General features: G+C 39.0%; 1 protein-coding gene across 1 annotated transcript; it reads left to right on the plus strand.

The window, feature by feature from the left end:
- The first annotated feature begins 283 nt into the window (after nucleotides 1–283).
- Nucleotides 284–6940, plus strand: nexmifb (neurite extension and migration factor b). The gene has a single exon (XM_079892299.1). The coding sequence runs from the start codon at nucleotides 571–573 to the stop codon at nucleotides 4264–4266; it is 3696 nt and encodes a 1231-aa protein (XP_079748425.1). The 5' UTR covers nucleotides 284–570; the 3' UTR covers nucleotides 4267–6940.
- The last annotated feature ends 8967 nt before the right edge of the window (nucleotides 6941–15907 follow it).

The raw sequence follows: 15907 nt of genomic DNA on the forward strand, positions 1-15907 counted from the left end.
GTAATTCAAAACTTTGCGAGGCAGACGACGACATTATGTGATCAAATACAATCAACTTAACATGCTCCACAGCGCCACCCAGTGGATTTAATTATAACTGCAAGTTAGTGCTTGGGATTTATCATGGATTCACTGCATTTACGGTCAGCAAAGCAACATTACAGTCGTCTTTAAAATTAGCTTTATTAGCTTTACTAATTACTATTTTAATGGAATAGTGTAGTATTTATTAATATTTTAATCAGTATTAATGTTTGTGCTTGTTTTTCTTTGTCTAGGATCACATAATCTGAAGAGTAATCAAAAGCTGTATGGTGTCGCAGATGCTGCCTTACACACATCCTCCACAGCTGCTGCAGAGAGCAAGAAGAGATGCAATTCGTACTGCCACAGTGTTAAATTGGCCTTAAAGAAGCACTACTTACCACGGCCACTGTAAACACGGACTTCTTTAGAGAACCACCTAACTGATGAGTCCTCAAACTACACAATATCCTTCACACCCTGTGCTGCCAAGGGCTTGAGCCCCCTGGGCCTTTCCAAGAAGACCGCAATCAGATCCATTTCACCATGATAGAACCTGCGAGCATCCCTGGGCTCACACAGGACTGTTTGACTCAGCAGAGTCCCACCTGTCCAGGCTGCTTTATTGAGACCAAGGATTTGTCCAATGTAGAGGCCAGTATCAACCTCAAAATGGCTGACATGACCCGGGACTACACCACCTGCCCTATCTCTGATATTAACATTCAATGTATGAGCACAAGTGAAGCAGTAAGTTATGGAGAAGCGCTCCTCTCGGATCAGCTTTTGAGTTTTCCTGTCCCCAAAACCCAGCTGGTGGAGAAGAAGGACACAGAGAAAATAGACTTAGATGATTCAGCCTCCAAAAACCTGTATGAGGGTCTGCTATTAGACAAGTGCAATGGAGACGATGGCTTGCTTACCAATCCAAATCAGGACTGGGGCTATTTTGAGTCCTTCATTAGCGAGAGTAAGATGGAATTGCTGGATCTCTGCTCCAAGAACGAGTTATCCGTAAATCTCTTCTCTGAGGAGGACGTGGGCAATTACATGTTTGATGATGATGATGATTCCACACTGAGCAGTGACGTGTGCTCGCTAAAGATCCGCTACGAGTCCTTCCAGGACAACATGAGGGAGAAAACCAATGTTCTGCAAGAAGAAACCCAGTTCAACTTTTTCCCAAGTGTCTTGGTAAACTGCACAAAGAAAGAGAGTAGTGGGGTAAAGCGAGTTGTGGATGATCTACCACCAAAATCAGAGGAGCTTGGATTCCAAAATGACAGCAAAGGGGATGAAAACGACTGCTCCATAGAGCAGACACCGGATTACAACCCCAAAATGAACTACTTCATTGATTCAAGCAACTCAGCTGAAGACTCAGGGGAGTATAGTGATGACAGCTCCTCCTCCATTTCCTCTCTTGACACCTTCCAAGACAACAGGCCTAAACACTTGTTTTCACGAAAGAACGCAAGCTGCTCAAACCATCTGAACTATGGATTACGGGCCAAGAGAAAAGTTAGGTATAGTGATGACTACTTGTATTATGTTGAGTCCACTGATGGGGAAAGAAACATTGAAAAGCGAGAGAAACTACCGATTGGTCCAAAACAAGAAGAGGATCTTGACTGGTGCCCTAAAAAGAGACGAAAATACTCTCGCAAGGATCCACCCGTAATAATCAAATACATTATTGTCAACAGGTTCAAAGGCGACAAATGCATGGCTGTAAAGCTGGGCAGAATCGAATCAGCTGACACGACAGTAAGCTTAAATGAGGATAAAATCAACAAATATGAGAAGCTTGCACCTCTGAAAGATTTCTGGCAGGAGAAACAGAGAGAAAGAGAGGAACAGCTTAAGCTGGCAGCAGGAGGTAAACACAATTCTCACCATCATGCCTTTAGTTCAAGTCCCTCAAAAAGGAAATACAAGCTAGCAAACAGGCTTAGAATTCAGAGAATTCATACTGTGGAGCAATCACCCAACACCCAGGGCCACTTTGCCTCTGATCCCAGGCAGGAGGTTGCTTCTACAGATGAAACTGCCTCCATGGGAATGCCATTAACAATAGCCACCAGCTGTGCAAGCACATTAGACCCAAATGACATCATACACACTGCCACCCGGAAGAGCAGATCACAAGAGAGGGAGGAAGGGAGAAAAGGAAATAAAATATTCAGAATACAGAAATTCAGAAGCGAAGCCAGACTTAGGAGCAAGAAAATGAGAGAGCTTGTGGAGAACAGCGAGAGCGTGACAGACCTGACACAAGTTTGCTCGCTGCAGAAAAATATGGACTCAGTAGGAGGTTCTGAAGATAAAAACGTCAGCCCAGCTGCACACAGCCCCCATTTGTGTGAGAGTCAAACAGCTAATGCCTCTGAAAAATGTGCTTTTGTGACTACCACCTGCTCTCCTAACAAAGAGGCATCGTCTGAGAATATGGCTGCAAGTGTTTCCGTTATCCCAGGGGGCTACCTGCAAACATTGTTAGATGCCTCTGATTCTTCAGGTAGCACTGGCATCCAGTTTTTCCCTCAGCAGACCCACCACTCACTGGATCTCTCTTTGGAAAAGCAGCAATTCACCTCACTTCAGCTAGCACAAAGCTGTGTCCTTTCTCCACCATCAGAATCAGAGCTCCAACAGTCACCCCAGAATTGTCCAACTCTTACCCAGATGTGGCACCCGCAGCTTGGTCCCAACCAGCAGTTTGGTGCTGCAGATATTGTTGAATCTGCGATCCAACCCAACAGCTTCACTGGAGAGATGACTATGCCGATGTCTGAGAGTGTGACTGTGTCAGGCTATAGCCAGCTGAGTCTGGAGAGCAACAGAATGCTTTATGAAAAGAATTACATGCCTGAGCAGCCATTGCCTTCTGATGCTGAGTTTCAGGCATGTCAGGGGCAGCCACAGTTTCAAAGAGCCACACTGCACACAGACAACGGCCGACTCATCAGTTTCGACTCAGTTGGCTCATTGTCAGCTACTTCTAGCAATTACAGCTCTCTGAGTCTTAAGTCCTGCGAGAAAGATGGTGAGGATGATGTGAATGAGAACTTTCTGGCCCACTGCAGTCCCAAACTGGTGATTCAGCAGAGTATCGAAGCAATCACACCCCTGAGGGAGTCCACAGACTTGCTGGATATCTCCAACTTCACTCCCGATAAATTCAGACACACATCATTGTCAGAACTCTCTCCTCCAGAGACACCTAATTTATCCCCTCAAGTTATGGGCCGTGAGATGAAGATAGCTGCGAAGGCCACTGACCTCCAGGATGGGGCTAAGATGTCATGCATCAAAGACGTGGACTGGAACTGCAAAATGATCGAGCAGCGAGATCTGTCTAGATATTCAGTAGATGGTCATGAGTATCAATTGCACATTTTTAATGGTGAAGACAACTTAAGCCTGGGGACGAAGGAGGAAAATCTAGCTGACTTTGATTGTGATATGACGAGTGCAATCAAGGGGACCAAGGCAAAAAGGAAAAATACCAATAAACAAACTGCAGGGCAGGGTACCAAAAAAAGCAAAGCCCCAAGAGCTCCTAAGGCAGAAAAGGGCAAAATTCCACGTCAGACATCAAGAGCATCTAAAAAGTTAAAGGCTTTACTGGACGAGAAGGGGGGTAAAGGCCAGACTGAGGGCGCTGCTCATCCACTACAGGACAGTGGCTCTGAGGAATGGACAGGAATAGTTTGTTCAGAGAGCAAAAGTCAAGCCCACGATGACCAACGAGAGTTTGAAGAGCCATCCAACATCTTGTCAAATATTGTCTCAGGGATGGCCGAAGTACAGAGATTCATGATGGCTTCTGTTGAGCCAATATGGGGCCCTGCAGCAAATGTCTGCTTGCCCTCAGAGGCTAACAGCCTCAAGTTAAAAACTCTCAAAATCCTTGCAGGAACTTCATCTGACCCGAAGAAGAAAGGCACTTGTGGGGCAAATGGGGGCACAAAAGGCAGAAAAGGTGGGACAAAAGGTGGCAAAAACCAGGCAAAGTTAAATGCCTCCCTGCCTTTTTTCCCTCAGTTGGCTTTGGGCTGTAACGTGTTTGACAAGCCTAGCCTCGGCGTTCCTGGTGTAAATGGGCCTGCGCACAAAAAGATGTACCGTCACAAAACCAGTGCAAAATTCCCTCGGATTGAAAATCTAAAGGGCACGCGACCAGAACGAGACCCAAATAAGGACATATCATTAATGGCATCTTTTGAGAAACTGAGGTAACATTTTATATCTAGCTGCTGATGCACGTTCCTCACTTTCCCACTTCCTCCTCATTTCTTGACTCAAGACCAGAGATGCATGGATTTACGTTATTCTTTAGTACCCCCTCCTTCTTTTTGCCCCTGAAGAGGATATTGATATCTTGCATGAGAAACTTCTTGTACTCGCAAACTACCTATTGATTGATTGTGCTAGGCTTGATTGAGATTTTAAATGACCATGGCTGCATTTTTCTTCTGCATTCTTGTTTTTGCTGTTTTGTTCCCCCCTCGCAGTTGCTGATTAGTTTTTGTCTGAAGAAAAGGAAAAACTTTAAGTGCAAATTCTCTTTTTGGACCTTTTTTTGTTCAGTTCTCAGTGAATCTTGCTGCCCTCATGTAATTATATTTCTCTCTTCAAACATGTAGCTATTAAAATGTCTTTGTGTGAAACAAGCTCCCAATTTGATTATGTATGCTGAAACAGATGCCCTCTCCTCTCTTTTTACCCTTTTACTGCCTGACTTTTTTAAAGTGTGAATATGCTCAGCCCCTTGTCTAAGATAACGACATCCTTGGTACATCTCTAAACATGATCAGTACACAATGGGACCATTTTGTATTGAAGACATATCAGATTAATGTTGTTCTAATTACTTTCTTACTGTTGGAATGTACTTATGATTTTCTCTTATCTACTATGCTTTTTACAGGAGTTGTACTGGAAAATGTATTAGATGGACATTTCTATGCCATGGAAATCCCAAAATGCATCATTTTTGCTTTTTTTTTTTTTACAGTATCTGTACTGTATACACTGTACAGAAATGCACTCTTTAAAGCGAAACATGAATTCTATTTGTGTCCCAAATATAAATGATTTGTGTACATTTATAATCTGAATGAATACTGGCTGTTGCAATTACTATCCTAATGAATGCTGGCTGTTCTCTCAAGACTTAACAAGATCTGACATTTCTTTTTGGTTAGTTGTTTTGTCTGTTTTCTTTGGGCACCCTATCGTTTGAAGAGCACCTGCAGCTGACAGTGGTACAACCACTCAACCAAAACAACTAAACTGAACTTTTTTACTTTTCCCACCTTGCTTGCCAAATTCAATGTACCTCAGCATTACTTCTGCTTAGAAACAAAAAGAGAAGAAAAGATTGACTTCTAAACACAGAAGGAAGAAAAATGAGAAAGGTGGACACAGATAATGTTAATAGAGGATGGTATCAGTTGGGAAGCAATCATTTCACAATCTACTGTAACAGGGACTGGGAACACAATGTTCCATATTTTACGTATTTGTTGCATAGAATACTTTTGATAATTAAGAAAGTGTAAAGGATGCCTCTTTTCCTTTAACCCACTTTTAAACATTTGCCTTCCGGTTTGCCATAAATGTTTAAGTATCCCGTGCTAACAATTTCATTTGACAACAAGAAGTTGTTCATATGTGAAATTAAAAAATATATATTTTGTTGAACATGCTGGTTTTTTTTTTGGTTTTTTTTCATTTGTGTTTTGTTCAGTTTAGTTCATTTTATTAGTGGCACATAATTAACACATTTGCTTTGCTATTGTTGCAAAATTTCAACCTTTGAAACCAAATTGGTCCTTTCAAAAGCACATTGGCATTTACCACATATAGATTTGTAGATGACACCTTTGATTTAAAAGAGTTGCTCTAGGAGGATATCTCAGGTAAAGTAATGCCTTACCTATAGCTTTTACCTTAGAAAGATTTCACTCCGCCCCCTCTGCCTCTAGCCGGCCATGTTTAGCACCAGGATGATGCCGATGGGAAACTGCACATGGGCCGCTCGCCCGACTTGCCTGCCTTCTCTCATTTCTGCCTGTTGTCAACTGAATGTACTTCTAGTTTTTTACAATGTGCCACTGTTAAGCTGCCTCCTCCTACTGGTGCTAAGAAGGTAATTGTATTCTCCCAGAAATTCTGAAACAGGGAATATTTGAATTGAAAACCCTACTCCTCTCTTTATGAATGTACAATATATGGTTCTGTTTGATGTATTCACAACACAATTCGTTGTCCTTAATTGGAATTGCTTTTGCCTTTTTGTTGGAGAAATTATCAAGCTTTATAAATATTGTCTAGAGTTGATACCAGAGGGACTCTCGACATCACAAAAAAAATTGTATATTTTTCTCTGTGCCAATTTGTAAGATATTTTGTAAGTGTATATTTTTCTTAGAAAGTGCTGTGAAGTATTAGTATGTGTGTGTGCGTGCGTGCGTGTGTGTGTGTGTGTGTGTGTGTGTGTGTGTGTGTATGAGTAACCTTTTTTGTGCCTATGTAGGCAGTGAAAAGGATGTATAATGACAAGCTTTTGGTTTTACAAACCAAAATATTAAGAAACAAAAAAAAAATGAAAAGGATAAAACTCTACCTTTTGTTGCAAGTTTTGTAAGAGGAAAATTATCTTGTTGTGAGAGTGTTGTGTTATTGTGAAAAACACATATAGGCAAAAAAGTTCAGACAAAAATTGTGAACTATTCGCTGTTTTATAGATTTTCTTGTAAATTATTCTTGTATTATTTTATGTTGTATCTGTTGCAAAGGTTTTAAATATTTGTGATCAAGCCTGTATGGTGAAATGTAATATTGGTAACTTGCTGAGTTTTGTAATAATGTTTATGGAGTACATATACAAATTAAAAGAAGATTTTGAATGCTGCCTTTTGAATGTTGTCACATTTCTTCCATGATTGTTTACACAGTTAATGCCCAAAATAAATGGGAACAAAGATGATAATAGGGGATGTCATTGTTTTAAGTTTAAGTTAAGTTTATTTAAGTAAGCGTTGCATTCAATTGTACTATATGTCAGCGTTTGTTAAAGTATATGTTGGCATATAAAGTCCTAATTTCTAACAATTTCTTATAGGGGACCTTGTTACAGGCCTCTGCAGTGGAATAATGTGACATTTCTCCAAAACGCTGCAGTGAAATGGTTTCATATGAGGTGTGCATATAGTGTGGGACGCCCCTATAAAAACTAGCCATTGTTTTTTCTACTTAATAGAAATTAAGTCTTTATAGGCATCTGAATGTGACATATCCCCAAAATTGTGCAGTGAAATGCTTTCATATGAGGTAGGCTATGCACATAGTATGGGACATTGCGTGCAACAATAACTGAGTCAGTAATGTATTCAAGTAGGCTATTTAGTTAGAGTAACAAATGCATTTAAGACTAACTGTTATTCCAGGAAGGTAAAACAAATGAAATTTCAAAGAGAGGTATTTAGAAAGAGTAAACTCTTTATGTTGTCTGCTTTTTGCAAATAATTATGCTGTGGTTATTATGTGCCCTGCCTGCTCTCCAGGACCTGTACCTGACCAGGTCAGGTAAACTCATCACAGACTCCACTCACGCCGGCCACAACCTATTTGAACTGTCGTCATCATCAGGACGGCGCCTCAGTTCACTATAGGCACTAGAACATCTAGGCACAGGAACAGTTTCTTCCCACAGGCTATTTCCCTCTTGAGCAGTTAAATGCCTTCAAAGTGCAATACCCCTCTTTTTTGTGCAATATCCTTGCAAATTAATTTAATATTCATATCCCTTTCAGCTGCAGAAAAGTTAATTAACATGTTTGTTTTCTCTCGCATTGATTATAATGCGCTTCTATTATGGGGTTTCTAAGCATAGCCTACTTTAAATAATACAGTAGAATTTTAACTAGGACCAAAACTAGAGATCATATTACTCCAGTTTTGAAGTCACTACATTGGTTACCAGTTAAAGGAATAGGAATTTATTTTATTTTTGGGTCCATCAACTGTGTAGTTATACTGACATTCTTCACTCTATCTTCTTTTGTGTTCAGCAGAAGAAAGAAACTCTTACAGGTTTGAAACAACTTGAGGGTAAGTATGATGACAGAATTTTAATTTTTAAGCGAACTATTCCTTTAAGTACAAAGTTGGGTTTAAAGGGGTGGTATAATGCCCTTTTCACAAGATGTAAAATAAGTCTCTGATGTCCCCAGAGTGTGTATGTGAAGTTTTAGCTCAAAATACCCCACAGATATTTTTACATAGCATGTTAAAGTTGTCACTTTTTGAGGGTGAGCAAAAACGCACCGTTTTGTGTCTGTTCCTTTAAATGCAAATGAGCTGCTGCTCCCGGCACCGAGGGCGGAGCTTAAAGAGCTTGTATCCTTTTACCTCACACAGACATGAACATTTGTATGTTGAAACTGGAGTCAGACAAAGATGAAGAGACTCAAGAAGAGGTGACAACATGTAGAAGCAACAGGACATCGTAGCTTAAGTAGCACTTGAAAATCTTCGTAGATCTACGAGTGCTCTGGAGTAATCGTACATCCTCAAGTGCATCGTAAGAAGACAGATTTATGAGGACACCTGCAGGACAACCGGCAGATTACACCTTTAACTTTATTCAAATGCAATGTGATTATAATATAAGGTTTTGATTGTACTTTATTGTACACTTTATTACTCTTTTTTGTTGTTGGTTAAATTAATGTATAAATTAAATAATTAAAAAGGTCAGAAAACAAACCAAAAAAATTGAAATAATTTAATTTAATAATTTTAATCAAAATTTAATGAATGAACAAAAAATAAATAACACATCCTTTAAATCTGTTAAAAATTACATCTTTTTTTTTTTTTACGTTTTTTTTTTCAGCCATTTTGTCAGTGCCTCCACCTGTAGGTGCTTTATATAGACTTGTCTTGATTGCTAATCCATAACAGATGACAATTATTAGGTTAAACGTTCAGAATACGATTCCATATAAGGTTATGTTTCAGAACTTCACGAATGGACAGCGACTCTTAAGTAGCACGTAGAGCACGTTCTCGCGCGTTCATGTTAAGTTCATTTTTGGGAAACGCTCGTGGAATTGCTGCGAGCGTTCGTAATCTTGCACGTAGAAAGCGCTCTTAAGAGCTAAGATACATCGTTATCGGGAAACCCGGCCCTGGTTAGTTGATGAATTTATGTTGCTTATGTGCAGTTATCTTCTAGTCATTGATTAGCATATTCTGTCTTGATAATCTATAAATCGTGTTCAGGGGTTTATGTAAATTCTAGGGTTGGTGATGTCACTAACCCGAGAGGAATGTCGTGTAGTCTCTACCATGCCGTTTGTTGTAGTCCTTAAAAAAGCAATTTCTTTAACTGAAAATATCTCCCTTTGCTTTGAACTTTGCAGATGCTGATTATGCTCAAACAGCAACATTTCACACTAACTAAAGTTAGAAAAGTGAAATCATAATCAACCACCCCTTTAAAGTTCTTATGCTCACATACAAAGCTCTCCACAGTCTGGCCTCAGAGTATTTATCTCGACTTTTAACACCTTATTTTCCAAACCGAAGTCTTCACTCTTCTCAGCAGGGTTTTTTGGTTGTCCATCAAACACGGTTACGTTCCATGGTGGACAGAGCTTTTTCTATAGCTTTTTCTGTTGTGGAACCAACTTCCAGTTGAAATTCGGGAAACGCATCTCTTGGAAATTTTAAAACACAGTTTTAAAACAAAAATAAATGTATGTAAAATACTTATATTAAGTTAGCTTGTTGATTGTGGTAATCATTGCTGGCTTCTTGTTTATTTTAATCCACCTATGCTCTTTTGTTTAATTTATTTTGTATTGCGGTAAATATTAATTATCTGTAGCTAAATGTTTTTTCTGACTAAACCTATCTGTGTCTTTATACTCAAATGTTATTATGTGTCTTGTTATATTAATATTTGGAAGATCAATACCAAGGTAAATTCCTTGTGTGCAAGCACAGTTGGCAATAAAGCTGATTCTGTACACACATCTAAATAAATGTGACCTTCAAAGAAATTATTCAGAGTAATACACCACTGTCAAAGCATGTATGAATAATAAGTATAACAAGTACAAAAAATCTCGAAATCTCTTTTTATAAGATCTCACAGCTATAGGCTCTGAATGCGCGTTACGGGGGTTACATGCGTAATCCATACATTAAGCCGTTTCTCAATACCAAGTACGCAAAGTTCGGATTTGAGTCCTTGGTAGTTCGGAATTGACAAGTTCGACTCAGGAGAACGAACTCCCGAGGACGGGAGAACGCAAGTCCGATAATTCTGAAATGGAACAGCGGCGTACTTGATAGCGTCACTCAGCTCGCTCTGGCTACTCCGGTTATCTCTTTATGTATATTTAGGCTACAAATAAAACAAAATATGTTATAAACCACCACTCTGCCTCTTTTCATTTTCATTTAAAAAAATCTTAAACATAATGGCCACACAAATGTGGTTCAGGCAACGCAATTGATTCACTGCATTTATAACAACACGAAATATAAAGCACAACCCTGACTCTTTTTGTTTTCATTTAAAAAATATGATAAATAAAAAAACATTATAATATTGATCATTAAAACTAACATTTAGCAAAAAGAGACAGGGTTGTGTCATTTTATTTTATTATATATGTACATACAGTGAATAGACTTTAGGCAACATATAATACAATTTTTATGTTTTAAATATATAAAATAAAATGACATAACCTTTTTTGTTAAATGTCAGTTTTAATGATCAATAGCCATTATAAAAGTATAAGTAGCCTAAAAGGTATAAGAAGCTATACAATAATAAAGCAAACGATTCAGTCAAACATAAGTCAGCTCTCTAGGCTACAAAGTTAAAGTTAAATAGACTAAATAAAGCTATGAAACTTCACTTTGCCCTCAGCTTAACGTTTTGCCGGGGAACAAATGATAGATTAATGAGACTAATTAAATAAATAAACAAATAAATAAATCGTCCGTTAGATATACACAAGACGATTTATATCTCATGTTAAACCACTAGTCTAGAGACATCCGAGCCAGCGGCAAACGTCAGCAGCACTAGCCGAGGAAAGGCTGTTCTCGGCGGGGTACATGAGCACCGAGCGTCCGATTGCCTGGTTCTCACAACTCCGAAAACGTCAGATAAAATTTTCAAATAGGCGCTATCTTTATAAATAAACCAAAGATTTGATCTTTAAACAACTACATTCTTGCCTGAAATACTCTTAAAACTACATTTCGTGACACAATAACAGCAGTATTTTTAAATTACGCGGGGTTTCTCCTCTGCTATTGACACTTGCTGGTTGGTGTGAGATGCATTCTGGGATACCTGGCTGTCTCAAGTCCGCACAAGTCACCTCTCGATGCATCCTCGGTAAAAGGGGCGGATCAAGAACACATCCGGGGATTTGAACTGGACTTGGCTAGATGTGAACTTTGAATTGGAACAGTACTTGGGCAGCAACTGATGACGTTTCACAAGTCCACAAAAACACAAGTACAGACAAGAACGCATATTGAGAAACGGCTATTAGACTTATTTCGACTTCATACAGTGCTGTGCAGACCGATCAGTGGCTGACTTGAAGCAGTGCAATTTTTTATTTTTTTTATTAAATTGTGTTCGACTTGAGACAGCGCCGACACCACATGACTGTGTGACGTGTGGCATCAAAAGTACCGTGAGAGCGATTCAAGAGTTTCTCCAGAGCGGCTCACGAGCTCTGATGACGACATAGCTGTTCCACGATTGGCCAAATCCACCTCATGACAACGATCACGTCACCTTCAGTTCCACCAGATCCCGTCTACGGAGAGCCTGCCCACTCCCTATTAAGTCCTATTGTACCGAATTTTGGTTGTAGTTCCACCAGAGTTCCACTGGGGGCGATCACCCATGAGTGCAAAATGAATGGGAGTCTATGGAGCTAGACGGCTAAATTTGTCTCTTTCACCCGATTGCCGTTGAGAAATCTCAGATTTGATTGTAGGTTTTGCAAGTTCAACATGGGTTATAGGTCGAAAGTTGAATGAACGAGTACTTATGTCCTTTCGATTTCTTACAGGTTGAGTTGTTGTTGCCCCTAACACACTAGCATTCTGCTAATGAACGCTGATTGGTCAGTGAAGGACTGATTACGACCAGAGATACCGCTTGATGGCATCGTGGCATCCGAAGCGGGACCAGAAACAAACAAAACAAAAACTCTTCTAGCATGTTTATTTACCTGTGTTAGCTGTTTTGTCGATGCCTCGAGAGAAAAGAAAGTGCAGAGCGCGAAAGCACCAAAGTGACTGAAGGATTGCCGTAAAGCAGCATCTCTGGTCGTACGATGTGTATGACGTCATTTACATTTTAAAAGACTTTTTAAAGCAAATAAGTGACTCTAAAAAATCTAACACCCAGCAATGTGTAATTTCTTTGCATCTCCTTTCGAGTACAACATTCAAATTACTAGACAAAAAATTATATCCTGAGAAAAGTGGATTTTTATTGGTATAGCGCCATAGACCTCCATTCATTCTGCACTCGTCCTGTGAGCGCCCTCATATGGAACCAGAGTGGAACTGCAACCAGTTCAGAAGCCGGAAGTGTACTGAGAGTGAAACTTCTCGCCTTATTAGACATTCTCTGGTTCCACTATCAGCAGTTTTATAACAGTAAAATAACTTTTCACATAGTCGAGATATTATATTGCAGGGCTCTCAAGTTTTGAAGACAGGCAAGAGTGACATTCCCTTTTTAGGGGACTTTCCTCTCAGGGCGAATGAGAGGATGCTTAATTGCTTTTTACCTGACATCTTTGAAAGACGCAATGATTAATGCATCCATGGCCAGGATATAATTATAAAATATGACATGATTTTAAAAGTGACCTATAACATCAACTTTGCAATACACTTTAATTTATTTAGTGCTAATAAAATTATTAAGTCTATTTGGAGAGAGAGATGTTTATAATGTGAAAATATGTCAGTCATCGTGTGATAACGAAAATATGACTATGCCTAGACTACTTGTTCTGAGCAGTGTTGTCAGTGAACAGGTTGTAAAACTGTTGGTTAAGTTACAGACACTCATGAAAAACTGATGCTAATTAGTCTAGATGGAAATAGGGGTCCACGCGCACCCTCCTGCTTTTTTTATGCCACCTGATTTTTTTTAATCCTTAAAGTGTTTATTTTCAGAATCTGCCAGGTACCAAGCTGAAATAATGTCCCAAAGGCTTCATTTTTAACCCTTTGCTGCACCCGACCGGAACCCGTAAAATCAAAAAATTAAATAAAAAGTGGCATAACATTTTAAGTAAACAACATACAGAGACAAATTAACACATTTTCCCATACAATTCTGACCCCATGAATTTAATGGAATGGTTATTTTTTACATTTGACAACATATTGACCCTATTTCTGGACAAAAATAGCAAAAAATGGCCAAATATGTGTAGAGGATCAACTATATTTTCGTTTTCTCAAGCACATAGGGTGATTTTTTTTTCCCCAACCTGTTATTTCTTTATCATTCAAGTGTCTATTTTAAGATTAAATTGGGTACCAAGCTGAAATAATGTCCAAAATGCTTTATTTTTAACCCTTTGCACCAAACCCAAAAAAATCTAATGTGATATAAAGTGCCATAACTTTTGATGTAAACAACTCACAGAGACAAATGGACACATTTTTCCATACAATTCTCACCCAGGGAAATTGTTATTTGTTATATTTTACAACATCTTGACCATCTATGGTCAAAAACAGCAAACCCGCAGACAAACGGCTTATGATGACTAATGATCACAGCAGTGGGAATCCACCTGTCACTCAAAAGTGGACACCCTTAAATATGCAGAAATTTAAGGCTTAATATAATTTAAACGGATGAGTTATAAAAAAATTCACCCCCCTCACAGTTGTCATGAAGGGCAAAATTAGCTGTATAGACCAAAGCCACTTTTTGCACCAGGCTGTAAACATGTTTTTTTCTGCTGTAAAGTTGGGCATTTTAACATGGGGGAGATACAGATTTGACTCACTTCTGCACCCAGCCTCAAGCGGCCAGTCGATGAATTGCCGTTTAATTCACTTCCGTGTTGGTTTCAAGAGAGAGACAGGGAAGTTGCCGCTTGGGGTGAACGAAACTTTCGGAAGACGTTGTAGCAGAATCACGTGAACAATTCCAGGATATGCTTTTTTTTTCATTGGTTGTTGCGTTAAATCTTACCCAGATACAATAGTGCTATTTTCTGATTGGCTATTGTGTAGCCCCTTTCTTTTTTTTGATTGGCTGATAAATCGACTAAGAACTCCAGGGGAGACGCGCTTGATTCCTGCCGGTTCCATAGTGAGAGCGGCGCGGCCAGAGAATTTTTGGGCGCTGCGGCATATTAAATATATTAAAATTAGTTTTTCCGCGTGAGAAATACAATGTGTGGCGGGAGTGCATGACAAAAGACCGAAATGAGTGACTGTCACACTCAGTGCATGACACTTGAGAGCCCTGTATTGTGTCATGTTTATCCAAATAAAACTGATAAAAAACTTAGACCCCACTACATTGCTATATAGAAGATACTGACCAAAAATGTATGCACCTCTTGATGAAAATAACATCACAACATTTATTTCCATCAAGAGGTACATACATTTTTGGTCAAGATATTGTATTGTCAATGCAAGAGTCCAGCACTCTGTAAAGTCTCCTCCTCCAGCACAATGAATTGAAGCCTGGACTCTTGCGGAGCCAGTTCATGCGTGAAATTGATTCTTCATGCTTCTCGCAACCATTCTTTCATAATCTAAGCCTGATGAATCTTGACATTGTCATCCTGGAATATGGCCATAATGTGTCTTCCCTACATGGTTGTTTAAGAAATGAAAAACACTCCATCAATTAGGGTTAGAAGAACTGTTGCCAAACATATAACATGATAGAAACATAATAATCACTGCAATAATGATCTAAGCATTTGCCTATTTAAATCCTATTTGTTTTGGCATTATGTATTTGTGCCAGACATACTGCCTCTAACTTCATATTTCCTGCACAATGTTTTGAGCCATCGGTTTGTGACACACAGACTTTGACATCAACAAACTAATGACATGGAAAGTGTTTTCTCTGCTCCTTCTTTTTAGCGGGTAAGCTCATTTTTTGTTATTCTATGCACAGTTATGAAATTTTTGATTTGCATTTATTTGCCTGCTTTCTGTGACCCAGAACAAATATGCAACCAATGTTCAGATGAGTCACACAACCCTCCAGTAGAGAAGCGCTGACTTTGACCCTTGACAATCAATAACAAAGCGTTAAAATGATTTTAATTCAAAACAATAACAACACCAACAAAAATTCTGACGAACAACAATGCTACCCTCAACTTGGACGGATGGGATTTTCAAAGGGTGAACCACTTGAACAACATTTTTAAGTAGCCTACATTTATTTATTGAGATTCATGTTTTTGGCTGTTATGAAGATCTTTTTCATTAAAATCTAAGCTTACTGTAATATTATGGTGGCTAATATTAAATACCCAACCAAAAATTAAAATGTCTGTCATCATTTTCTCACCCTCATGTCATTCAAAACTTGAATGACATTCTTCTTCTAGAACACAAGATGTTTTAAAAGTCGATCGGACCCAAAGACTTTTGTATAAATATCATATTTTATGTTCCACAGAAGAAAGAGAAACATGAGGGTGAGAAAATGTATGTTTGTGTTTAGGAGAAGAGAAATTAAATACAAATAATAGGGAGTGAAAAGCGGGATTGATTTTTGGGGTATAGTTTCTCCCTGTTTCTCTTATTTCTTTTC

The sequence above is a fragment of the Squalius cephalus genome (assembly GCF_949319135.1).
Source record: "Squalius cephalus genome assembly, chromosome: 14".
NCBI classification, from domain to species: Eukaryota; Metazoa; Chordata; class Actinopteri; order Cypriniformes; family Leuciscidae; genus Squalius; species Squalius cephalus.

Coding starts and splice junctions, on each gene's coding strand:
- nexmifb (XM_079892299.1), top strand. CDS start 571: ATGATAGAACCTGCGAGCATCCCTGGGCTCACACAGGACTGTTTGACT.